The following is a 27265-nucleotide window of genomic DNA, read 5'->3' as shown; positions in this document are numbered from 1 at the left end:
AAACAAACAAACCAGGAATGGAATGTCAAGAAATGGGTGTTTCAAGAAGGGTCTGGTCAGTTGTGTTAGGTAAGCAACTGAGAAGTCAGGGAAGAACTAAAGTCTCACTGGGTTTACACCCCAGTCATTATATAATAAGGGACAACACAGAACCCAGAGGTGGAATGGGCTGGGAATTATCTGAGGTGAGGAAAAGGAGACAGCAAGGATAACAAGTTGGAGCAGTGTGGCCACGAAGGGAAGAAAAGAAGTTCAACAGCAGCAGGATACGGATGGAAGCTGAGAGGACTGAGTTTTTGATTTAAGGTGAGAAATAAGACCATGGAAGCATCTTTTTTCTACTGATTTGCACCAATATTATGGTAATGAGGATAAATGTTTTTTCATTCCAGCAAAAAACATTACCATATAATTTTTCAATTCCCTTGAACTGAACATAAAGATCTCTCACTTTGCTGGGTAATGAATAAAAAGGACCAAGGTCATCTGATGATGACTCGATTGTTTTCTTAGCAACATTAATTTCTTCAGATAGGAGAGTCTCTTTGAGCTGTTTAGTCCTAGAAAATATTGGTGTTTGGGCTTTGGCATTTCCAGTCATGGTACTTTTTAGATGATCTTTCAGACTTTTTCTCCTACTTGCATCTGAACTAGTTCTGATTTTAGAAGAGGATTCAACAGTCTGCTGGGGCTGCTCTCTGCTACTAACGGGCAATTCCTCATTCACAGTCTTAGGAGAGAATGACTTCCAATCCTTTTCTTCATTAGATGGATCACCCAAATCACTGGAAGACTTATGCAAATTTTCAAAGAATAAAGCCTGAGAAGAAGGTACATCATACAAAATATCAGCTTCAGGTTCAACAGAGACATCTTCATGCCTGCTCTGGTTTTTTGTGTGCTCATCTATAGTTAATTCTGTACAGTCACCTACAGTAGTAACATTGAGTGTGTTATGTTTATCGCTTTCTGAACAAAGATCTTCAGTGGCATGGTCTGTAGCCTGGTTCCTATGTTCAGGAAGTTGCAAATACTTTTGTTCCAGGTCATCAACTTGAGCTAAAAAAGAGTTCTCAGCAAAGCTATCATAGTCACCAAACATGTCCTCTTCACTGTCAATAATCTGGAAAGAAAACAAAAAGATTTATCGTGGAGTCCAGCTTCATTAAGAATAAAAGTTTTAGCTGAAATCTCTCTTAGGTATATAACTGTATGGTCACATACGGATCACAGACCTAAATGTAAATAATCCTATAAAATAGATACTATTGTCCCATTTTACAGATGGAGATATGGAGGCCCAGAGACGTTAAGTGACTGACATCAACTGTACTCCTAGTGATGCTGGGATCCTAATTCTTAAGCTACAGTTAAATCCTTTAAAATGGTAGCAAGACCGACGGCCATCTACTGGGAGGGATATCATGTCAATAGGAGTTTCTGATAACCGCAGTACTGTTTCCCGTCCTATCTGCAGACACTGGCCTGCAATCAAATCATGCTTGTGCCACTGGGCACTCCAAGAAGATTGTTCTTAGAATAGAATTGAAAGGGAAAGTCTGACTTGGGACGGTCTATAAACAGAAGAGATATAATTTCGGGTAGCAACACAGTGAAGGGATTAAGAACACAAGATTTGGAATAGGAAGTGTAGTTTCTTAACTTCCCGGTCTAATTTCCGTTGTAAAACCTGGATAAAGCAAATAGCTTAACAAAGCCCATAATAGGTCTGGGTACTTTTAGTCCAAGGAGCAGCAACAACTTGGAAGTATAGGTTTGTGTCCTGCCATTCCTTTTATGTCTCCAGGTCTATGTTTCACAATTATATATATCTACGGGGGCTAACAGTGAGGATTAACAGCGATAACAAAGAAGAGCTAGGCACAAGAAGGCTAGTAGATGACCTGTCAATTGCTTGCACCTGAGGCGGGAACTGCCAAACTCGGGAGTTTCAAGGGCCAAGCCTTTCGGTGAGCATGCGCAGTGGGGACCTGGGCGTGTAGCATCACTCCAAAGGTGGGAAATAGAACGAGGAACTCAGGGGAATCTGAGAGGTGATGAGGCTGTACCTCGACCGGCTGCACGTCCACGGTTTTCCGCCGCCGGCTCCCGGCCACCATCTCCTCGTCCTCCTTCTCTTCATCGCTGGGCTTAAGCTCGGTCGCGGGGGAGGCGGCCAAAACGCTCTCTAGACTAGGACGGTTTCTTTTGCGGACGGACACCCGCCTGCGGATGCGGGAACCACCTTCGTCCATGGCAGGGCCTGAGGGCCCAGCCTCACCTTCGTTTCCTGTGACCCAGCCGCCAACCCCCTAGTGGAGGGATAAGTGCAGCAACAAGGGGAGGGTAGCAACAGGTGGAAGCTGCGCTCCCCTCTCCATCCACCTTGGGGAAGGACCGCTTTGGGACCGGAAGCGGAGGCACAAACCTGGGAGCCCGCCCTCTCTTCGTCCAATCGTTAAGTGTGCTGGGCTGGCGGCCCGGCAAGCGGTGGGGGCGGGGTGGGGGGGGAAGGGGAGGGGAAAGGGAAGGTACTGCGCAGGCGTATTGAAAACTCCACCTGCTCTTTGATTCCCGGCAAATTGCGGAACCTTTGAACCGAGTCCGCGGGCCTCCAGGGGAAGCACACCGGAAGGGACTGGTCAGGACGTTTTTGGAAAAAGGAAAGGAAGGGGAGGAGCAAGGAGCCATGGCCGCTGTGGTAGCTCTTTGCAGTGGGTTAGGGAAGAGAAAGTTTACGCGTTTCCCAACGGCTTTTGTCTGCCTCACAAGTCCCGGGACTCATGCAGGTAAAGTCTCCATATCCTAGGCTCTTTTGTAGCATTGCAGCCATTGGTTTAGGTCTAATTAGGTCGTTGGAGTCGTCGCTGTTAGCTAAAGGACGCCGGTGTTTAGGCGCTTGTTTCTCCAAAAGAAGTGGGCATCTGTAATGTCCCGTATTTTAAATGACTAGTATTTTAAAGCTGAAGAGTGCGTGAAATGTCGTCCAGTACAGTGTTTTAACGTAAGAGGAGCGATTCTCAAAAAGAGGCAGGGACTTGCCCAAGATCTTAAGGTAGACTTGGTAAGGAAGGAGCATTTTCAGAGTCACCTAGCACCAAATCGCAGATATCCGAGGGCCCCCAGGTCAGGGCGAAATTGTAACATAGCCCACGGAATCTATCACTTCTGCACTTTTATCTGTTTTGTGCTTTTTTTGTAGCGTCTGTTTTCATTTTCCCTTTCGTATGACAATGGCTTTCAGTTTGCATTAAAATCTGTCTCTACCCACGGAGAGAAGGGAAAATAAATTTCAGGAACAGGTGAGAGGTTGTATGGCTAGGGGTATATATGCCCTTTTCCCAACGCCCCAGAAAGCATATTTATCCTAAGTCTGCTGCTAAGTCGCTTTAGTCGTGTCCGACTCTGTGCGACCCCACAGACGGCCGCCCACCAGGCTCCCCCGTCCTACCACTGCCTCAAACCTAAAGGCCCTTTATTTTACTTTGTTAGTAGTAATGAATATAAAGCTTTTACATTGTGTCCCTTAGTTCATCTTGCCTCAACAGAAACACAATCTTTCCTTAGCTGCTGAGCTAACAAAAAATACTTTGTTGCTGTTTCTGTTTAATTGCAGTGCTGTGGAGAAGTTGTTCACAATATAAACAGGTAACCAGCAATGAGGACCTGGTAAGAATTTTTTTTCTTCTTTTTAATAAGGTATTTGCAACTGAGACCAGATTATGTCTTAGCTGTTTGAATCGAGTTCAGCTGAAGGACAAAAACAATTAAGATAATCAATCTGAGTTTGAAAATTGTAATTTATTGATGAACTTTGAAGTAAGAGGATTCCTAGATTCTTAGCAAGAAGCATGACTTCTGTAACACCGTATTTTTCTTTCTAGATACGTGCTTTGGGAATTTAAAAAGGTAGTTTTGATGCATGCTGTAATTGCAGAAAGTCCAGCAAAGCGATTGTACAAAGTTTACCCATACCTCCACTCCCTGTCCTCATTTCAAATTCAATTCTACTTTTATCCTAGTCATTAAAGTTTTATACCAGGACGTTAAGTACAGTTTCTTCTAAACTGTAGATGCATATTTTTTATGGATTTCAAGTACTAGCATTAGATTTAGGCAGTATAGCTTTTCTTGCTACATACAAAGACAGTTTGATACTAGTTAGACCACATAAAACACATAGAGAAGGAATAGTCATTACACATGAATTGGATATAAGTTGAATTAGGAACATTTGAGGAATTGGAAGAAACAAAAGAACTCAGTCCCTTTGAGCATCCATCTTGGTCATCTAATTCACATCATAGTCAAGAGAGTAAATGAAATTACTAGAGCTTCTCTTTAGGTCCTTAAATCCCACTGAGACTCTCATGAAAGCCAAGGGTTCCTTAGAAAAAAGGCACAAAGCCCCATTTATTTGAAGTTTTGCATACAACTACAGGGGTTCAAGACTTCAAAGCCATTTCTAGATTCAGAATCTGTATACTGGAGACACCTAAAGTGATTTTAGGATGGAGGCCTTGTGATGGAAACTTTAGAAGCAGTGGGGAACAAAGAAAAACCAAAAAAGCTGGCACAGACTTATAAAACAGTCTGGGACTGTTTTAAATTGTTATAGAACAATTTTATACTACTATAAAATTTTAGTTTAAAAAAAAAAAAAACCTGGGTAGTATTTCAGTAAGCTGTGGAGACATTGGGGCTTCCCAGGTGGTGATAGAGGTAAAGAACCCACCTGCCAATGCAGGAGACATATAGACGTGGGTTCAATCCCTGGGTTGAGAAGATCCCCTGGAGGAGGAAATGGCTACCCACTCCAGTATTCTTGCTTGGAGAATCCCATAGACAGAGGAGCCTGGCGGACTACAGTCACAAAGAGTTGGACAAGACTGAAGTGACTTAGCACACATGTGGGGGCACTGTCTTTTTCTAACACAAAAATAGCAGTAAAACATCTAAAGAAATATAGGGATGGATTTAGATTATACTAGTTGAAAAATTCCATATGTTATCTATTTTTCACAGAATCGTCCTCCATCAGTTAATTCCTCCTTAGCCAAACTAAAACAAGATACTTGTACAAAATATGTATGAGTACACTCAAACCTTTAAAATGGTCTTTTTCAGAAATAACTCTTATTTTTCTTTTGTAAGCCAAGCTGTTGTTATTTATTCATTCTCACAGTAAGAAAGGTACAACTAATCCCTTGGAGAGATTTAAATGTGGTACCCTAAGATTTAAGTTTTTTTGATTCAAAGTTAACACAAACAACATTATCAGATTTTTTGTTTTTTCCTTTATGCTAGCCTATTCCAATGGAAAATCCTTATAAGGAGCCTCTGAAAAAATGTATCTTGTGTGAAAAACGTGTAGATTATAAGAATGTACAGGTGAGATCTGGTTTTGCTTCACTGTGATACTTGGTTTGGGACTTTTGCTCTTTTATTAGTAAAATAGAGAAGCAAATCAGTTTTTATAATAGGCTTTGTGTAGGGTTGACTGTTTTTAGCAGCTTCATAATTTCAAATCTGGTTATACTTTATGTATAAGGCAGCTATTTTACTCAAATAGGAACCTCTTGGCTGTCTTTCATTTACTCTTAACCATCTCAGTGTTTCTTGTTTTTTCTTCACTCCAAACCTCTTAATAGTAGCTCCCTGTGGCAGTGATTCTCAGTTGGTGGAGTTGAGTAGTTAGAGAAAAGCTCCTGTGTTGAAGTTGATATCTGTACCTTACCACCAGTATCACTATTTTGAATTCATTTTATCTGTTGTCGAGCGCTCAGCAGATTAAAAGTGGCAAATTTGGAGAAAAGATGGTGTCAGAGTTAAGTATACTGACAGTAGTGTAAAGTGATAGCTTCTTTGGTGGGAGAAAACCCAAGAAACTGTAAAATGCAAGTATTAGGATTAATAAAACAAGTAACAGCAAATGGCCTGATATACCTGTACATCTTGAAGACCTCACTGTAGTCTCATATTATGGGATAGCCTATCATGACAGATGGAATGTTTTGTACCTTGCTATAAGCAGCAGTGCTTTAGAAAAGTTATCTATGGAAAAGTCAAGAAAACGCTTTAGCACTGAAAGAACATGCTCATTAATCTGTTGTATAAACTTTTTTTTGACACACTGGGGAAGAGATGTTAACTTCCGCAGTTACTTTAGTTATTTAAAAAAGACGACCTGTTAATAGAATGAACATAATTCAGTGTTTTTGTTCGTATTTTTGAAGTTTGTCTAAAACTTATTAGTAAGCCTTTTATAGCATAAAGGTGCCATAAGGTTTGTGTTTTGAAATTTACACAAGGTTGAATAACAAGTGTATTAACATAAAATTTTTTTCCTTTCCAAATATAACTCAAACCAGCTTTTATCCCAGTTTATTTCTCCATTTACTGGATGCATTTATGGAAGGCACATAACAGGTATTTTCTTTTCTATTACAGCAACTTAAATGTAGATAAGACTTATATTAGCCTACTTCTGTTATTTAAAAAAAACTGGCAGATTTTCAAATAGTGCCACAAATTACTATTAGACCAAAAACTATGGGTCCTTTGAGAACGTCTCTTTTGAGGCCAAAGAGGTAATTATTTTGCGTATCTTCTTATACCCAGTTAACCAGAGGGTGACAACATGTAGAGAACTCGGGCTTTGTTGTTCTAGAATACACTGTAGGCATCCTCAGGCTCTCGTTTAAACCAGGGGCCTACTGCCTACAGGCCAAATCAAATCTGCCACTTCTAAACAGCTTAGTTTCCACAATGTCTCAGCTACAAGAGCAGAATTAATGATGAGAGAGAGACTGTGTGGCCCCACAAAGCCCAAGATACTCACTCTCAGGCTCTATACAGTTTTCCAGCCCTTCTGTGACATAATTGTCGTGCATTTTGAATATTGCCATTTTTTTTATGAAAAAGTATTTTCTTTTATAGGTCTTTGTGGGAAGAAACAAAAAGAAATCACAAAAGCAATTAAGAGAGCTCAAATATTGGGTAAGAGCATCTGAAAAACTGAATTAAGCTAAACAAAATTTTGCTCATTGCCTTTTGTGAGAACTTTTTCTCTCTTCACAGGGTTTATGCCAGTTACATACAAGGATCCTGCCTATCTCAAAGACCCTAAAGTTTGTAACATCAAATATAGGGAGTAAATTATATAAAGTTATCATCAATAAACGTATTTTGCAATAAATGGTTGCGTGGTGCTAATACTGGCTCAAACTATAAGATTTAATAACCATTGAGCAGAAAAACTAACAGGCTAAATCTTGTCAAACTATAAATATTGTTTTTAATTCTTATAGTAATTTGGAATCATGAGGAAAAAGTGTTTCAGGAGTGAAGCTTCCTCTTCATATCAGAATGTTCATTAGGCAAATCAGATTATTTAAAATGTTAATACTTGTTACATTTACATACACATATATTTTAAAATGTTAACACTTGTTACATTTAACATACATATACATTTTAAAAATTGTTACGGTGGGGCCTTCACTTAATCTGGGCCCCCAAACAGTTCATACAACACACTACTGACAATGCGATGTCAAACACGGCAGGGCTGACTTGTACTGGAACTTGACTTTATGCCCAGATTCTGTGTTGAAAACAGGACTATAGAATATGGATGCAGGACAGTGGAATGCTTATGTAATGTACAAATCCCACAGGACAGAGTGTGGATTTGAAATTGTTAAGGAAGATTTCCCAACAAGCAGGTAAGCCAGCCTGATTAGGACCAGGCGTCTTCTCTCTGCAGAGATGTCACATGGGGATGGGCGGTGGTGCAGTCCGTCACAGGACCCAATACTCAGCTCTGGACTCGGTCATAAACTAGTAGTGTCCTCTAAATAAGCCGATCCATAGGCAGTCTGTTCTACATCTTACTCCAGTAATACAAACAAATCCCCAAAAGACAGAGAATAATGAGAAAAAAATGTCTTACAAGCATTCTTTTTTTCCTTTTCATTCCCTGAAGGTTGGGACATCAAGCTTATTTTAAAATTAGGGTTCAGACAGAACCCTATTTCCTCTCCTGTCCTGCGCTTCTTATGCAACCAGTAAAGCAATACCAATAGCAGCTCATGATTTGCACACATCATCCCAGGTATTATGTGGGCTCCATAAGTGCCCCACAGTAACTAATGTATGTTAACACATAAATAAAAGATGACAGCAAATTCATAGCTAATATTAAAAAATCACCGCTTAGGAAGTCACTGATGAAGAGCAATGGTCAATGTGTGGGTTCAGCATTTCACCCAGAGAGTAAAACATGAAGGCTTCATGTGATGTGTCTTCATGGGAAATTCTGTTATGGAAAAGACATAAAAAAACCAAACCATAAAAGTGCTCTTAACCAACCTCCACTTAACCTACTCACTGAACATGGGCTTTACATCCTTAAAAACCACATAGAAGCCCACAACTCTCTATCTGTTGAGTTCTGTATTACCAAGAATCAACTATTTTGTTCCCAGACTTGTGTCAGTTCTGTTTTTGTACTGATGAATATAAGCATTAAAAAGAAGTTACTATTGCAATGAAAACCAAGTGCTTTGAGAAGACCTGATTAAAGACAACTAGCTTTAAAAAAAAGTCAAATTAGGTGTGGTTAAGACAAATAAGATTGGGAATGGGAAATGAAAAAACCCTAGTAGCATTTTTTACTTAGGCTGCTTCGCAAATTTCTCTAAAGAAACTAAAACTGAGACTTAGATAAGTAATGGGTGTGATTTACATAGGACTCCAGTAGTGTTAGTTGCTCAGTTGCGTTTGACTCTTTGTGACCCCATGGACTGTAGAATGCCAGGCTTCTCTGTCCATGGAATTCACCAGGCAAGAATGCTGGAATGGGTATTCTTCCCTTCTCCTGGGGCTCTTCCCAACCCAGGGACTGAACGCAGGTCTCTTGCCCTGCAGGCAGATTCTTTACCATCTGAGCCACCAGGGAAGCCCAGGAACTCCAATACATTCATAAAAATGTTCCTGGCCCTACAAAAGTTTGACAATGAATATATACTTCTGCTTTATGTTAAAATGAAATCTGTGACAGACACCATCCGTATTTATCTATAGGTATCATCTGAGTCCCACTTAATGGGCTTTTTCACCTAACTGAACAAGTGCTGATCCAAACACTGCATCGCCAGGCTTGTTCTGTACTCAAATTCTGGACTGATTCAATTTAAAGTATTTTATAAAATAAATGCACTAGAACTTCCCTGTGTGTTGCTGCAAAGAGCTGACTGAACACAGTAAAAAAAAATACGTTTGGGTTTCCCCTTCAGCTGATCAAAAATCTCCTTTTGGCCCAAAAGAATCAGAAGGTAGGAGACTGTGGATATTCACCAGAACCCTTCATTCTCTCAATCTCTTCATCTGTTTCTGGGCTGCTCACTGTGGATGCTTTTTCTTGGTCACTACTACTGGTATCTGTTTTAGAGAGTCTGTTCTGTATCTCTCCCAGCCGTGACTTTTTGAACTGCCACTCCTCATCCGTGTCTGAGGCTTTCCGCTTGGTCACCGGCAGGGCACCACGAGCTGGACTAGCTTCAGGAAAGTCTGTGTACTCCACCATTAGGGTTAGGTTGTCTACCCCACTGAGAGGGTGGGTGGTAGTACAGCTACTTCCAGAAATGCGCCTATTTTTCAAGGAGATAACACATGAATGAAGAAGTTCACAATCCGGAAAAAAGGTCCGTAAAGCTTGACAAAGCAAAATGTTCTCCTGAGGCTCTTTTTGGACATTCTTCTCTCCTAAACAAGCAAACAAACAGTTCAACATACGGGATCTGTATTACAAAGCTCTTGTATTTATTTGTAAGTAAAGTCAAAAGGACTTTAAAGAATTCTACAAAATTACCTAAATTAAGAAAAATGATAATCCCAAATTTATATGTCACACTACCCTAATAGGAAATTAAAGTTATATTCCTTAATATCAAGGTAGTATAGCTACATGTATAGTACCATGTTCTTTGTTGGGTGGGATTTAAGAGTATTAATAGAAATTATTTTTAATCCTCAGGTGGCAAGTTCATCAGTTAGTGCAATCACCTCATCCATAATTCCAATCAGTGAGAATTTTTCTTTAAAGAAAGTAGTGATAACGTGAACTTTTTACTTACTTGTTGCTTGCATCTGTGCCTGTTTTCTTTTTTTAATTTCTCCTTTTAATCTGTTTACATCATTTAATAGTTTTTCTACGGCTCTCTCACTGTGTTCTACTTTTTCGCATATACTCTGCAAAATAAAATAAGGGCATAGCTATGGTTCCAAATTGTGTACTAGTCTAGGTTCACAAATAATACAAAATCCTTCGTGGTATATAACAATGATTATTTCCCTTTAACATTTTGCAGTTTTCTGAAGGAATAAGTTCCCACTTAGAGTTTTATCATTCAGGTTATTTGCTAGATTATACACAGAAAAAAGATATTTAACTTGCTTTGAAACTAATTATTTTGAGATGCATAGTTACTGCAAACATGTAACATTAAGAAACTAACAATATGAGAAAAGTAAATTGTTTTACTATTACAAAATAAAACTGATGATTTTAATTCCTGTAAAGCTATTTTTGCAACACAGAATGGTCTTATGTGTCATCAGTTTTTAAGTACTAACACCATTTGACTCAGTGATTTCATTTTGGGAATATAACTTAAATAAGAAACAAAAATTTATATATGATGATGGTTCTCAGTTATCAGATCAAAAATAACTAATTTCCAATTATAGTGTAGTAAGCCTATTTTAGTGCATACTTTGTGGCACTTCTGTACCCAGACTATTTCTCATGAACTTACGCACCCTGCCCTGAGTTCACCAGTAACCTTTCACCAACCTGGCCCAAATACTACAACAGCCAACTGGCAAGTCCTAATCTCTCGAACAGAAGAGATCTAAATGCAAAAGCTGTAGGTTAGCTGCTTTCTGGTCAGCCAGTGGGTGAGTAAACAAGATCCATAGAGACTATGAAGGAAACCAGCGTGCAAACACAGTAAGTCCAGATGGCATTCAAGCTCCTGGTTCTAGTTCTTTCCTAGGCTCAGTGACCTGCTGTCTACGGTTCCTCTCACAGACCTCTCCATTCCCTAAATTAGCCCAAGTTGGTACTTTTAACATAAAGAGTTCTAATATACCGCTCTAAGAAATACACTATTAAAAGGAACTAAAATATGAGAAATTACTTAATGATACATCAAATAAAAAATTTTTATGTCCCCGTTACTGTCCACAGTATAAAAGCGCGTATATGTTAGGGGAAGACTGAAGAACGTGACAAAGTACAATCAGTTCAGTTACAATGTGAGATTCTTGATGTTTCTCTATTTTCTAAAGTTCTTATAATGTTCATATTTTAAAAAAGTATATTACTAGTGTGTAAAATGTATTAACCCCATTTCTCTTGGTGTGCTATACTGATGAGTATGGTGGCCACAGAGCATGCTCCTCAGATCCCCATCTACAGGAAGCAGAGCTGACTGATGGCTTCTGCTGCTATCCTTTTAGTTCACTACTGTGTGCATGCTTAGGTCGTGCTCCCCCTGGGCCTCTTGTAGCCAACGACTGAGCACAGTGAGGGTGTTAAGAGTCTATTCCTATAGGACACCTTTGCTCAGCCTCTGCATCTGGCTGGTTTTTTTGGCTGGGTAGTCCACAGCTCTTCCTACCCGTCTCACCCTCCTTCCCGTCTCCTCTCTCAGGTGTCAGACTTAACATGGCAAGTCTCCCTGCCACTCGTGGGCTCTCCCCGTTATTCTTCAAAGGCCTGAAAACCACCTGCGTGTCTGAGTTCCCATGCTGATGTCTACTTCTCAAGGGACCTGAGTGGACACAGTGAGGCAACTCAGTACTGCGGCAGACTGTTTTGCTCTCAAATATTTGCTTCCCTTTTTATCCTGTAAAAGGGTCATAGATCCCTGCCTACTACCACAGCATCCTGTGGCCAATAAAATGTGAGTGGAGGTAGGTGACATGCCAGCTCTGAGCAGAAGTTCTAAGAGCTGCTGTGAATTTCCACCAGTTTTATTGCTCTTTTCCCTTTGTCATGAGATGAACATGTCCCACAAGGGCTGGACCCCAGAATGACGATGACATTTAGAACAGAAGCAGAGATGCAGCCAAGACACAATGTGAATGAGATTGAACTTTTATTTCTGTAGATCACTGAGATGGAGGTCTTCATTAATGAAGCTAAACTAATACAAAAACTTATGTCTAGTCAACTATGAAGCTGTCCCTGAGTATATATTCAGTGATCAATGTGATATGAACTCTGTAAGAGACTGTTAAAATTTTTTAATTATAGGATAGTTCATTGCTTTACAATGTTGTGTTGGTTTCTGCCATACAACAACGTGAATCAGCCATAAGTACATGCATGTCCCTTCCCTCTTGAATCTCCCTCCCACCCCTCCACCCCCATCCTACCCCTCTAGGCTGTCCCAGAGCACTGGGTTGAGCTCCCTGTTATATAGCAACTTCCCACTAGCTATCTGTTCTACGTATGGTAATGTGTATGTTTGAGTGCTACTTTGTCAATTCGTCCCACCCTCTCCTTCCTCCACTGTGTCCACAAGTCTGTTCTATAAGAAATCTTTAAATGTTTAACTTACCTTTAATTCATCTTGTAAAGAAGTATACATTTCATTTATCTTCTGTACCTCCTTTAAAGATCCATCTTCTTTAAAAAATTCAGAGCTGTAAAAAAATTACCATTTCTTCCAGGCAAATGTACAGAACTCACTTTAATAATACAATGAAAAAACTTCTTTGTAGTTGAGGAACAATGGAAGATTGTTTTTATTGGCTTTGCAGGGACCATAATTTTGTTAACCTATTTGTATACAGCAAAACCAACCAGAAAACCTAGTTCATCTATCTTCACCTCAGCAAACTTTTTAGCCTCCTAAATACTATTTCCAGGACTCAAAAGAGAGATTAAGTGAAAGTAGATAAAGACTGAAGGAGAGGGGTGAGGAGGGATCTGTCTTGGCAGTGCCATCAGTCAGTTATTTTAGCAAGTTCAAGTCATCATTGATTGAAAAAGGCAATATTATATATATATACACACACACTATATATATAAAAAAGGAAAACAATTCTAAGGCATGTTTTATAAAACTCTGTGTCTTAAAATCAATGAAACACGGTATTCAATTTCAATATGACACTGTTAAGCACTGTGGGAACACAAAAATCAAGTTCATTAGTCTCATAAAATTTACATTTAGTAAGTACCCTACAGTACCAGTGTTGTGATTCCTGACATTCATTATCCCCTTACTGCTCACAACACTTACAGCTCCACAGTTGACCATGTGAGTCTTGACTAAAGCCTCATTTTTTTTTCTTTATTTAATATCCAATCTAATTTTTTGCCTTTATAATCTGAACTGCTGCCTTAGAATGTTATTTTGAGGCTAGCTCCTTAATCTAAGAATAAATATGTCACAATATGTAGGCTGTACACTACCACCCCCCTTTCATATTTGATAAATGGACACATGCTGGAAAGAAATACAGAGAAGTTAAATTGTTCACTTGGGTAAACTTCAGTAATGTGGTCAGTAGTCAGTTTTCCTTTCATTTTTATTCTTTTTGTAATAAAAAAATTAACTTCAAAAAATGAATCGGAGTTAAGTTTGGTGGGAAAGCAATTGAGGAATCTCACCTGTGTGTTTTTACTGCTCGATTGAAACCAGCGGATGTACAGGAACCAGATGCAGTTTTATAACCCAGTTGTTCGGACATGCCCAGATTGGCCACCACTAAAGGTATCCTATGAAAAAGTCTGAAGAAATAATTTTTAAAATAAATTTAAAATAAAGTGAAAGGCTAGCATCTAGTTATTAGTATAGACTGCCTTTTCCCTACAAGGTTAAAAAACAAACAAAAACCCCATTCCTTACTACTTACCCAAGAAAAAATTTATTGATTTGAGGCAAATAGCTTTTAAAAATTGTGAGATGTGCATAGTGTAAGATTATTGTGTGAAAAAATACTTTACTGGCTATTTTAACTGATCACCACATGTGAAAATAAGGTATTACCATTGCAGTTCTTCCTATCTTTCATGAATGATAGAATTACTCTTTATTGGTACTCTTTGAACTTCACTTTCATACTCCATGAAAATGCTGTCTACATTTCCTGTGGAGAGTCCTATTAACTCATTTTGGTAGATCAATAAGAAACACTTTGTTTCCTGGCAGAGGTTCAGAGAAAAGCTGCTCAGGTACACAGGCTTTAGTTCTACATTATATTCCTTAGCAACTGATACCTAAAGCATGCATATTTTTTCCACCTTATGGCAGATAACAGAAAATTCTCAGTATCAGAAACACAAATCAACATTCCACTGTTGTTTAGTCGCTAAGTCGTGTCCAACTCTTGTGACCCCAGGGACTATAGCCCATCAGGCCCCTCTGTCCATGGGATTCTCCAGACAAGAATACTGGTGTGGGTTGCCATACTGGACTTCTAATTCCCTTATCTGACCTTCGTTTTCCCATCTATAAAGAACCAATGTTAAAAGAGACCAAAAAGAATTACTGTGACAATCTAATGCCAATGTAAGAAAACAGTAAGCTGTAAAAAGTACAGTGAAAATACTGAGCACACTTTTTTGTTATCTGAAAAGAGCCAGTAACTGGCCAACATTTACCCCTTCTGAGGTTTATATAAGGCATGCTCCAGCCGATGAGTAGAGCAGCTTTCTGTTATTACACTTGGTGTTAATAACAGAAAAACAAGTTCCCGGCTTGAAAGATGCTGCTGTAAGTTTTTGTGAAGCAATCTCTCTCTGAATGTCATGATCTGGTCTGAATGACGTCGGAATTTGTACCAACCAACCACATCCTGAAAGAAAATAATATATTAGGTGTATACCTTCATGGTTACAATTATTATGTGTCTTGCTGTCATAATTAAGTAATGAAACTGACAACCTTAAAAATGGCTTTCTTAATATTCAGCAAGATTTGGGGCCTAAATAAACAAAACATACACTTAAGAATATGCTTTAACCTTGTATATAGTGTGCAAACTGACTTGCAGTTAAATTACTTCCCATTCAGTTACAGGGCTACAATATTATTCAATATGGATTAAAGGAAAAATTCTTAACTTCCTCTAGTTCTCTTATGGCATTTTCTAGCTTAAATCTTAATCTTTAGTCAAAATTTAAATGAAGAAAATGTCAATGAAAACCAATTAACTTCCTGTCTGGATCCTTGGTTTGCTAAAGAAGTAAACTGAAGCCAATAGCTTTTAATTGAAATTTATACAATAGGCATGTTATCACAGACTTTGTTGCAAGATTAAGATCATATGAAAGGGTTTTGTAAATTATAACATGCTAAACAAATGTGTTGTTAGTATCACTAAACCTTTTTCTTCAAACGGGAAAAAGTCTCATTTACTAGAAACTTAGTACTAATCGTAACAAAGAGAAAAACAACCACTTTGGAGATCTCTGACAGTTTCAGAAACTAATTTTAATGTTTGCATGTTTAAATTGAGGAAATTACATTTCATGCCCGTCAGAATGGCTGCTATCCAAAAGTCTACAAGCAATGAATGCTGGAGAGGGTGTGGAGAAAAGGGAACCCTTTTACACTGTTGGTGGGAATGCAAACTAGTACAGCCACTATGGAGAACAGTGTGGAGATTCCTCAAAAAACTGGAAATAGAACTGCCATATGACCCAGCAATCCCACTGCTGGGCATACACACTGAGGAAACCAGAATTGAAAGAGACACGTGTACCCCAATGTTCATCGCAGCATTGTTTAATAGCCAGGACATGGAAGCAGCCTAGATGCCCATCAGCAGATGAATGGATAAGGAAGCTGTGGTACATATACACAATGGAATACTACTCAGCCGTTAAAAAGAATACATTTGAATCAGTTCTAATGAGGTGGATGAAACTGGAGCCTATTATACAGAGTGAAGTAAGCCAGAAAGAAAAACACCAATACAATATACTAACACATATATATGGTATTTAGTTAATTGGTAAAGATAACCCTGTATGTGAGACATCAAAAGAGACACAGATAAATAGAACCGTATTATGGACTCTATGGGAGAGGGCGAGGGCGGGATGATATGGGAGAAGGGCACTGAAGCATGTAAATTATCATATGTGAAACGAATTGCCAGTCCAGGTTGGATGCATGACACAGGGTGCTCGGGGCTGGTGCACCGGGATGACCCGGAGTGATGGGATGGGGAGGGAAGTGGGAGAGGGGTTCTGGAAGGGGAAAACATGTACACCCATGGTGGATTCATGTCAATGTATGGCAAAACAAATACAATATTGTAAAGTTAAAAAATAGATAAATAAACTAACTAAATAAATAAACAGGAAATTAAAATTATTTTAAAACTAAAACATTTTTACAAGTACATTTTTTAAAACTTATTTTTAATTGAAGGATAATTACTTTACAATATTGTGCTGTTTTCTGCCATACATCAACCTGAATCAGCCATAGGTATACATATATCCCCTCTCTTGAACCTCCCTCCCACCTCCCACCCCATCCCACCCCTCTAGGTTGTTACAGAGCCCGGGTGTGAGTTTGCTGAGTCATGTAGCAAATTCCCATTGGCTATCTATTTTTCAATATGGTAGTGTGTATTTCCATGTTATTGTTTCCATTCATCTTACACTCTCTTTCCTCCCCTTACCTCCGTGTCCATAAGTCTGTTCTCTATGTCTGTCTCCACTGCTGCCCTGCAAATAGGTTCATGCATACCATCTTTCTAGATTCCATATACATGCATTAATACATGATATTTGTTTTTCTCTGACTTACTTCATTCTGTACCACAGGCTCTAGGTTCATCCACCTCATTAGAACTGACTCAAATGCATTCCTTTTTATGGCTCAATAATATTGCATTGTATATATGTACCACAGCTGCTTTATCCATTCATCTGTCGATGGACATCTAGGGTTCCTCCATGTCCTAGCTATTTCAGTTCAGTTCAGTCGCTCAGTCGTGTCCGACTCTTTGCGACCCCATGAATTGCAGCATGCCAGGCCTCTCTGTCCATCACTAACTCCCGGAGTTTACCCAAACCCATGTCCATCGAGTCAGTGATGCCATCCAACCATCTCATCCTCTGTCGTCCCCTTCTCCTCCTGCCCCCAATCCTACCCAGCATTAGGGTCTTTTCCAATGAGTCAACTCTTCATATGAGGTGGCCAAAGTATTGGAGTTTCAGCTTCAACATCAGTCCTTCCAATGAACACCCAGGACTGATCTCCTTTAGGATGGATTGACTGGATCTCCTTGCAGTCCAAGGGACTCTCAACAAGTACATTTTTAAATACCCAAATAAAATTGGAAGAAAAGCTCAAGCATTTTCAACAAGGGATGCTTTTTGAAAGAAACTTCTTTTACTAAATCTACTTTTATTCTTGACTAAGAGATCAAGAAGTTTTAACGGGAAATAAGTACCAAGAAAAAATGTTGTCTTTGGACAAAAACGTTTTTTGATCATTCAACAAGTTTTAACTGAACACCAAGCAGGCTGGGGAGGATCCAGATTAGGTGCTGTGTGGGAAACTATCCCTGCACTAGGAGAAACTAACTGTAGCCATGGAAAAGGATGGCACTGGAGTGAGTCCCTAGTAATAAGTGGTGTGGGAAGGGGCATGGTGGGGATGGAGGAAAGGGAGACACTGCGTAAGCCAGAACAGCCAGGAGAAGAAGAGAACAAGATGAAGATTCTTAGTGACTAGCTCTGCTTTCAGAGAAACCCCTCTGAATTTCTGGAAGGAACAAGTCTTTCCTCACCTGCTTTATAGAAGACATTGTGAAGACAAACGCTGCTTGAAAATTCTGTCAAAGTATTACACGTTTTAGGAGCTTAAAATAATACATATAATACAAAAGAGAAAAGGTAAATCAGGGAATACCTTCTTGACATTTGATAATATTTTCTTCAGCGCCTGTTCCTTTACTTCACCGGAAGAATTATAAAAGCTGTAAAGGACAAAATTAAAGGCATTTGAAATAAACTAAAAATATGCATGATTGGCACTTTTATTGGCACTTTTAATTTTAGTTACTCCTAGCCCAACAACCCAACATTCATAGACTTACCTGTTAGATGAAGTTCTAAAATAAATAGGAGAGAAAGTTCTCAAATGAACAGACTTAAAAGTGGTAGAAATATGTGGTCCATAAGCAATTAAAAAGGAAAAGGAATGGAGAAACTTCAAGAGATAAGTATGGGCACCACTTTTTTTTTAACCTAAAACAAACTATCCATTAAATACAAGTATTTGTAAGTTCACATAGCTAGTTCACAATTTACATACTAAAACATTTTTTACAATAATGACACAAACAAAAGAATGTGTGAGTAATGAAGCAAAATAACAACAAAACAATTTATTCATTGCTGATTCCAAAAGCTATACTTAAATTAACAGAAGTGCTTTAGGAGTTGGTTGTTTTTTTGGGGGGTCGGGGAGGGGATAGGTATTAGTTTAGTGATCTCTGTTCTGTAGCTGGAATGTTAAATATAGGTAGGAAATGTAGGGAGAACTGAAAAATATTTCTACAAGATTCTGAAGCATTGACTTCCAGCTTTCTTTCCCATCCAGGGCTGGCAAATATTTTCCTCCTTTTTAACTTCCATCAAGATCAAAAATATTCTTTTTGATGACGAGATATCTTATGCCAAATTCCTGACCAATACTACTCAATGTAATAGGCTTTTACTGATAACTCTAATCAGCACACTGAAGAAATTTAGCTGCATAAAAGTGAAAAAATGTATCCTATAGGCAATATACTTTTTCAACTTACAAAACAGACAAAATAAAGTGTTAGACAAAATAAAGTGTTCTTCCTCTAAAGGGGAATAGTTCAACTCAATGAACAGACTCTTCCATATCACCTATTCATCCCAACATGAAAAATCTAAATACAAGAGTTTATTCCTGTGTTTTCTCTAGGATAATCCACTTCTGAGCTTCTCAAACTGGGGAACAAGGCAACATACCAGAGTGTAAAAGAAACAGCAGGACAACAGTGTACATCTTCTGTGCAAGCACTAATTTATGTGAAGATTTTGGGAAAGGAGGCATTTTTTTATAGAAATACATTGTGCAGTAGAATTGAAGTTAAACTGCTTAATTTTTTTTAAGTGACTTTCAGTTTCAGGCTTCAGTGGGCTGTCTTCCAGATTTCCCCCAGATTTCTGAGGTAAGACAATCAGTGCATTTCAGTAGAAAACTTTAAGAAACAATGTATCGAGCAGTGTTAATAAACTTTCCCTGTAAAAGGGCCAGAAAAGTAAATATCTTAGGCTTTGAGGAACAGTCTCTGTTACATATTCAGCTGTCATTTTAACTCTTAAAAAATATATTATTTATGGAAGGCCATAAAAAAACAAGTCATGGGGCCACAGTTTGCCACCCTGTGTATTAGAATACAAAACTGAGTACTAAGGCTTATCCAGTTCAGATTCCATGAAGTACGGTATTGAAAGACTGTTTTTAACATGTGCACCTATATCATTTAAAACAAGAGAGAAACAGTACAGCATGCTGCAGTATTAGAACTTAAGAAATCTGGATTCTTCTAGTTTTGCCCTACTGCTAACCAGTTAGTTATTCTGTCCCCTGCCCCACAATTCTGTAAACCTAAAAGGCTGAGGCATGGGTTCCTTATCACTGGATCAGACGGAGTCCTCAGCTCTAAGACTCCATTAAAAGCTGGTCTAATTATGCAAAGTGGTTGCCAGGAGATACCGAATCACTTATTTTTTTTTCATTCTCCCTCCTTAATCCATTCCTGCCCCAGAGTTCCTCAAGAAAGTACTCGTTATGAATCTCCACCAAGAATCCCTCATTCAAAAGGTATTTTCTCATACCCATTATATATTAGGCAACACAGAGGCACTGTGCCCCTTTCTAGTACAGCAGTTTAAGACCACACTAAGCCTCCAGGGGTGTTTCTCACCTTAATACTATGCTCCACTGCAACTCTCACACAGCCTCGGAAATGGTGCATACAGTGTGACTCTAAGACATCCACATACCGTTTACATAAACCATAAAGCTATTTCACCAAAACCACACCGTATTGTTTTATGGTTATAGCTGCTTACTTTATGGAAGTTCACAGATTTGTGTACTTTTCTATGTATTATAAACCTCAATGAAAAGTTTTTAACAATATTACAGCCTATCAGGGCTAAGAGTACTACTACTATCTGTAGGGTTAAGAGTGTAGGTTTCCACCCTTGAAAAACAACAGGAAGCAGGTTAGATAAAGAACCTAACCAGTTAACAGACAAAAGGTAACATTAAAAAAACAGAAGTGAGGAAACAGATGATAAAATAAACCAGAATAAAAAGATAGGAAAAAAGGGCTGCTGTTGATGCATGAGGACCTGTCACCGAGTTTACAGTATGTGATGAGGTGATGGATGGGAGAAGGAAAAGCAATCCTCAAGGTCAGCTGATACCTGGGAGAGGCAGAGAGGACCAGCTGAAGAAAGCAGATAAACACAGAGAAAGAACTATTAGACAGGGCTGAAATGAAGAGGTGAATTTCCAGGTATTTAAAAAGTCTTTCATCTGTACCACCATGTATAACTTGTAACGAAGATACTTTGTTAGTTTTAAAGATTCACTTGCAGACAATAATTTTCACAATGGATCGCTGACGTGCCCTTACTACTCACCTAAAAAGCTGATGGCATGAAATGTATTTCTGAATGTCTGGGGGAAAAAAAAGAATGTTTAGTTATGATTACATTAATGATCACTTGAATAACATATATCAAGCATTTCATGCCGGGATTTATGTTACTGTTATCTCATTTAATCCTGACAACAAACCCACATAATAGATGTTATTATTCCTTCCATTTTAAAGATGAGGCAACATGCAAATTAAGTAGCTTACCCAAGCCACTGGTGGAGCCAGAATTTCAACCCAAAGCCTCACTCATGACTAGAATGCTATATTCTTTCTAACTAGGTTTAACAATGGCCACACAAAAGACAAAGTCACAGTTGCTATATTCACTGAGTTCTGAAATGGTTATGCTCCAATTTATAAACTGATAAAAGGAGCTGTTAAAGGAATTATCTGTTATTCCAACTGGTTGTTTCATAAGGATTTGTCAGTGTTAACTGTAGACTAGAGAAAAAATGTTCAACATCTCTTAAGAGGTGAGTTTTATTCTCCTGTCTGTAGAAATACTACATCTAAATACATCTAAATTCTGGTAGTTGCAGATGCTGTGCAAACATTAAATTCTATCATATGAGACATCATTACAGATCACATAGGAAACAATTCATGTAAGAAGTATCAAGATGATATGGTGTTTCCTCTATCATTCCAAACTTTCAGATCCCTCAAGATTCAGTAGGGAACAGTGAAAGGAGCGAAAGACTCAATCACATATGATCACACAGAAAGTCATCAAGACAATACAGGCTCTTCTAGGCACCCCATTTTTCTGTGTTTGTCAGACAGCATTTACAGGATCACTGTAACAGTCATCACCGATCTCAGACAGCTCCTGTGACATGTCTTCTCGGGAAGATCCTAGTCAGACTACCTGAAATTTCCTTAGTCACTTAAAGCAAAGACATCAGTTTGATTATGGAGAATTTGTGAGTCTTCATCTATACGAGAACTGCTACTGCTAAGTCCCTTCAGTCGTGTCCGACTCTGTGCGACCCCATAGACGGCAGCCCACCAGGCTCAGCCGTCCCTGGGATTCTCCAGGCAAGAATACTGGAATGGGTTGCCATTTCCTTCTCCAGTGCATGAAAGGGAAAAGTGAAAGTGAAGTCGCTCAGTCGTGTCCAACTCCTAGCTACCCCATGGACTATAGCCTACCAGGCTCCTCCATCCATGGGATTTTCCAGGCAAGAGTGCTGGAGTGGGGTGCCAGTGCCTTCTCCTCTATATGAGAAGAGAAAACCCAACACCAAACTGCTGTAGAAGAATCCTTCAAGTAAACATCTGCAGGTTGCACTTTTTTCACTTATCAAACTGGCAAAGACTGAAAGATTTGGTAATACCTAACGGTGATAACGGAGAAGGCAATGGCACCCCACTCCAGTACTCTTGCCTGGAAAATCGCATGGACAGAGGAGCCTGGTAGGCTACAGTCCATGCGGTCGCTAAGAGTCGGACACGACTGAGCGACTTCACTTTCACTTTTCACTTTCATGCATTGGAGAAGGAAATGGCAACCCACTCCAGTACTCTTGCCTGGAGAATCCCAGGGACGGCGGAGCCTGGTGGGCTGCCGTCTGTGGGGTCGCACAGAGTCGGACGCGACTGAAGTGACTTAGCAGCAACGGCGTTAAGGCCCGACCTTTGGGCTTCCCTGGTGGCTCAGACAGTACAGAATCTGCCTGCAGTGCAGGGGACCTCGGTTCAATCCCTGGGTAGGGAAGATCCCCTGGAGAACGGAATGGCAACTCACTCCAGTATTCTTGCCTGGGAAATCCCAATCCCATGGACAGAGGAGTCTGGTGGGCTACAGTCCAGGAGGCCGAAAAGAGTTGGACAGGACTGAGTGACTAACACTCCAGTTATTTAACCAGTAAGTTTTTTTAGTTCTCATCTTCCAAATTTTCTGCACCATTTTATGTTTTACTCCAACCTGTTTTACCTTTTTTCTCTTGGTCTTGCTTACTCGTTCCTTCTTTTGCTGGACCATCTTCCTGCCACTTACATATACACAGGAACTATGCTTCATCCTTGTTTCCCCACAGTAATCTTAATCTGCTCCCTATGTCTCACTGTTTCTTGCTTTAGGGCATAGCCGTAACTTTAAGAAATGAGTGCAATATATTGTTATAAAATTTGCCTTTAAGAATTCTTATCTATTCCTTAACAACTTAAAAGTAACTTATGCTGATCCCTTTCAGCATAAACTATCAAAATAGGAGACACAGAAATAAGTGACTCACCAATTGTATAAATAACTTCAACATCATCCATCTGGGAATCAGTTATGCTGTTCTTGGCTTCACCTTTCACTTCCCCAAGGAGAAAACCTTCCTAGGAGGATAAGAATAAGCAGTATATGGAATACACCAATAGGATTACCATTCCAGTCACTTATTTAACTGGCATTTCCCAAGACTTTTACAACATGTCCAAGCAGGGCATACTCAAAAGACCAGGTGCATTCCAGTTCACATGGGACACATGACCAGTTTTAAAAACATGAGTAGAAGAGACTGTAAATACCACTGTGACTTTAGCACTCTTGGAAGCACAGAAGGCTTAAAGCCAGAAATGAGAGCACAATATTTGAGGAAGGAGGAGCAGGACAGCTAGCCTTAGAAAAGAAGACTCCCATTTGTAAGTGAAAGTTGCTCAGTTATGTATGACCAGTTGTGTCTGACTCTTTGGGACCCCATGGACTGTAGCCCACCAGGCTCCTCTGTCTGAGTTCTTCAGGCCAGGATACTGAAGTGGGTAGCTGTTCCCTTCTCTAGGAGATCTTCCCAACCTAAGGATCAAACCCAGATCTCCCACATTGCAGGCAGATTCTTTACCGGCTGAGCCACCAGGAAAGCTCCATTTGTAAGGAAAGCTTACAAAAGAGTCTGCCTGCCAATGCCAGAGAAACGGGTTCGATCCCTGGGTTGGGAAGATTCCCTGGAGAAGGAAAATGGCAACCAGCTCCAGTATTCTTGCCTGGGAAATCCCATGGACAGAGGAGCCTGGCGGGCTACAGTCCATGGGGTCGCAAGAGTTGGACACAACTTAGCAACTAACCCACCACCCATCTGTAAGGAAATTCTAGGTAGAAGGAACAGTGCCAATAATCGACCATCCCAAATGACTAGGGGCATCAATGGCATGGGCTTCTGAGAGTCAGTGGTGGCTTCTGTGCTATGAAATGACACAGGATGGGCTTTTTAGATTAAGAACTGTGCTTATTATTAATGATTTGGATATCAATATCAGAGTCTGCTTTGTAAAAGAGAAGCTTGGTTCTTTTTAAGATGTAGGCATTTTGCCACAACAGCAGTGACTTCTGTGAATTTCAGAGAATTCAGTTATTTCTCTTGGTACATTTAGAGACCAATGTGCTTGACAATGAATTTTTAATCTTTATAATTAGTTAAGACTACTTTTAAAAATTCATTAAGAGAAGAACGCAAAGCAATGTTTCCACAATGTGAGTCTTCATTAGAATCAAAGGGGAACAATCGGAACTCTACACTCTAGTGTTCTAGACAAAGCCCTGGAAAAGAGAAAACAGAAGACAATACAACTACCCAGAAAACCACCTTTTAAAGGCTTTAGGAAAAAGATCTGAGAAGGAAAGCCCTAACAGTATGGTACTTTGCAAGTGCTAATACTTTAAGCTACATAGGATTAGACCCATTCTGTTTATATTTACACTACGATATTTGAAGGTAATTTCCACAACCACATGCATTTTTAATCATCGTATATTTGCTCTATGTTAGGTGTTAAGCTACAATATAATTTAAATTTGCATACACAAAAGCTATCAATTCCAACCTTATTAGGATGGCGCCAAAAAACTATTTTGGAAAAGACAAGCCTTTATTACAAAATGAAAGGCACAAAATTGAGCAGCAATCACAAGGCTTGGAACAGTACGATATTTTCTAAACCCTATTAGCAAGTTACTAACCACTTCTCTGGTGGCTCAGACGGCCAAGAATCTGCCTGCAATGCAGGAGGCCTAGGTTCAATTCCTGGGTCAGAAAGAACCAGGAGAAGGGAAAGGCAACCCACTCCAGTATTGTTGCATGGAGATCCCAAGGACAGATGAGCCTGGCAGACTACAGCCCATAGGGTCGCAAAGAGTCGGACAGGACTTAGCGACTAACACACAAAACACTTACTCTAGGACATTACTTCTCGGGCTCGACGTTTTACAGTGGTTTTTAGTTTCATAAATATAAAAGTTTAAAACATAGGCTCTATTAAAAAAAAAAAAAACTACTTCACTACTTAACTTTATCTAGAGGTTTTGAACGTAGGCAAAAGTGTGAAATCAGCATTTAAATATTTAATATTGGAGGCTATACTTAAATGTTCATAAGCGAAAGCTGAGGCCATAGCTTTATAAATGTGACACCAGTGCAAACAAAAGGCAGACACCCGATATACATCTTTTCCGCGTACTAAGACTGACGCCAAAATAGCCACCGGTGGCATCATCCATCTTTCCTTTACAAGCCATCCATTTGAGCAAACGTGCCCAGCGGCGGCTTCGCAGGGGAAACACCGAGTTGTCTGCGAAAACCACGGTCGGGAGTGAGGAGCAAGTTCACCAGCGACGTTCCCAGCAGCGGCGGGAACGCTGTGTGAACTTTCTATTCCTTCACAACAGAGTGCGACCAGAAAAGGGGTACTGCCGAGAGACACGGTGACGGGCAGGGCACAGAAACGCAAACACGGGTTGCGAGAGGGGAGCTGAACCTGGAGAAGACACCTCTAGGACCGCCCGAGAGCGGGAGAAGGCAGCTCCGACGGCAGAGAGCCTGGGCGGCGGCGGGGAGCTCACGGGCGGCACCCGAGCAGCGGCGGCCCGGAGGTCGCCCAAGCTCGGGGGTTGGGGGGGCCCTTCCGAGGCGACGCCGGATCCCGCCCCCGCCCTCGTCTCACCGTGTCCGAGTCGGTATTGAGGTGCTGAAAGGCGAGCGCGCCGAGCACAAACCCAGAGAGCACCGCCGACGTGCTCTCGCCCTCCATGCTTCCGTCGCCGCCGCGCGGCTCCAGGGGGCGGGGCGGGGGCGGGGCCGAGCGAGGAGGCGGGCCTGCGCTTGCGCGGTGGCCACGGCGCGCACTGCGGTGCCGCGGGCCGACGGGCGAGGCTTGGCCGCCCTCTGGTGGGGAGGCCGCGGCGAAGAGGTTGTAACTAGGGCTCAGGTCCGTCTCTCTGGGTGTTGGGCAATTGCCCTGCCCAGGGCCAGGAATAGCGCTTTAGTAGCTAACTGCTACTGAGGGGCCCTGGCATACATGCAAAAGTATGGAAGATGAAAACAGCTGACAGACCAGAAGCATTGCCCAATGGCATAATATCACAATGGAAATGCCACGTTTGGAGTTTTCACAGTGTCAGATGCTGCACTTTACCGTTTGAAACTTCTAGAATACTAACGACAATGTCAGAGAATGTCTCTTCTAGAACTCTCTAGCGATGTTCCATCTCGTGGGGTGAGGGGGATGGATTTCTATGTTTGCTTTTAGAAAATTGAGGACTCAATTCAAAGAATATACAGACTGTTTAACCTTGTTCTGACAAGTTAGTGATAGTTATAAACACGCTGATGATCATTTGATAAGGGTGCTGCAGAAACCAGTAATCGAGAGACCAAGCACCACAGTCAGAGAGTTGGAGAACTCAGGTTTATTATGCCGACGGCCCAGAGGAGTTAACACTCCAAGCTCTGAGCCCAGAACAAAGGGATTATAAAGTCTTTATACACAAACTATAGTGGGCAACACTAGCTGCTAATAGGCTGGTTTAAACCAAGCGGTTTCCCACACATGGGAACACTGGTCAAGATGGGGAGGGGGATGCCTGACCTTTACATGGACAGGCATGATTAAGCAGGTTTGCAGGGCTGGTCAATTGCAAAGAGCAGGACAAGGCTGAGTGAGATAAGCTCCAGTTCCTAGTATTGTTAAGTCCCCACTTTCTGAGACTACGTGACCTATGTGATCCAGACTTTGCAAGGAGCAAGCTGAGTTACAGAGGCAGAATGAGCAGGAGGTTATGTAAAATTTTAACGTGTCATCTACAAGGGAAGTAGGAAGATTATGAACTAACAATTTTCCACAAATGATATGTAAAGCTATGGTTTTTAAATGAAAGCTAGCCATATATCAGACTACTGAATTAAATTAATATTGCTTGTTTCTGGGTTTTGTTGTGTAGCAGCCATATTTGACTAACACATTGAAGACATGTATAGCATTAAACGGAGAAGGCAATGGCACCCCACTCCAGTACTCTTGCCTGGAAAATCCCATGGATGGAGGAGCCTGGTAGGCTGCAGTCCATGGGGTCGCTAAGACACGACTGAGCAACTTCGCTTTCACTTTTCCCTTTCATGCACTGGAGAAGGAAATGGCAACCCATTCCAGTATTCTTGCCTGGAGAATCCCAGGGACAGCGGAGCCTGGTGGGCTGCCGTCTATGGGGTCGCACAGAGTCGGACACGACTGAGGCGACTTAGCAGCA

General features: G+C 40.4%; 3 protein-coding genes and 1 pseudogene across 5 annotated transcripts; 2 read left to right on the top strand and 2 right to left on the bottom strand.

Annotated features, from left to right (window-relative positions):
• Nucleotides 1-112: 112 nt before the first annotated feature.
• Nucleotides 113-2410, bottom strand: LOC145542805 (helicase POLQ-like). The gene is made up of 2 exons (XM_081582395.1): nucleotides 2070-2410; nucleotides 113-1123 (listed from the first exon to the last, which is right to left on the bottom strand). Exons 1-2 carry the CDS (start codon nucleotides 2253-2255, stop codon nucleotides 302-304), a joined length of 1008 nt encoding a protein of 335 aa, XP_081438521.1. The 5' UTR covers nucleotides 2256-2410; the 3' UTR covers nucleotides 113-301.
• Nucleotides 2008-7198, top strand: MRPS18C (mitochondrial ribosomal protein S18C). 2 transcript variants are annotated; one of them, XM_081582411.1, is made up of 6 exons: nucleotides 2008-2789; nucleotides 3617-3669; nucleotides 5308-5391; nucleotides 6372-6429; nucleotides 6940-6999; nucleotides 7081-7198. In XM_081582411.1, the coding sequence occupies exons 1-6, from the start codon at nucleotides 2690-2692 to the stop codon at nucleotides 7155-7157; spliced, it is 432 nt and encodes a 143-aa protein (XP_081438537.1). In that variant the 5' UTR covers nucleotides 2008-2689; the 3' UTR covers nucleotides 7158-7198. The 2 variants fall into 2 exon arrangements, with proteins under 2 accessions (XP_081438537.1, XP_081438548.1); XM_081582422.1 differs by lacking the exon at nucleotides 5308-5391.
• Nucleotides 6370-25795, bottom strand: ABRAXAS1 (abraxas 1, BRCA1 A complex subunit). 2 transcript variants are annotated; one of them, XM_081582371.1, is made up of 9 exons: nucleotides 25684-25795; nucleotides 22995-23085; nucleotides 20738-20774; nucleotides 17955-18021; nucleotides 14684-14877; nucleotides 13691-13810; nucleotides 12633-12717; nucleotides 10140-10254; nucleotides 6370-9768 (listed from the first exon to the last, which is right to left on the bottom strand). In XM_081582371.1, exons 1-9 carry the CDS (start codon nucleotides 25768-25770, stop codon nucleotides 9332-9334), a joined length of 1233 nt encoding a protein of 410 aa, XP_081438497.1. In that variant the 5' UTR covers nucleotides 25771-25795; the 3' UTR covers nucleotides 6370-9331. The 2 variants fall into 2 exon arrangements, with proteins under 2 accessions (XP_081438497.1, XP_081438508.1); XM_081582382.1 differs by lacking the exon at nucleotides 20738-20774 and having other exon boundaries at nucleotides 17955-18056.
• LOC145538680 (E3 ubiquitin-protein ligase RNF138 pseudogene) lies at nucleotides 21283-22031 on the top strand (annotated as a pseudogene).
• Nucleotides 25796-27265: the final 1470 nt, after the last annotated feature.

The sequence above is a fragment of the Giraffa tippelskirchi genome, chromosome 1 (assembly GCF_054371585.1).
Source record: "Giraffa tippelskirchi isolate mGirTip1 chromosome 1, T2T-mGirTip1v1.2.pri, whole genome shotgun sequence".
Lineage (NCBI taxonomy): Eukaryota > Metazoa > Chordata > Mammalia > Artiodactyla > Giraffidae > Giraffa > Giraffa tippelskirchi.
The sequence above is the reverse complement of the archived record's forward strand: the minus strand, read 5'-3'. Positions and strand labels throughout refer to the sequence as shown.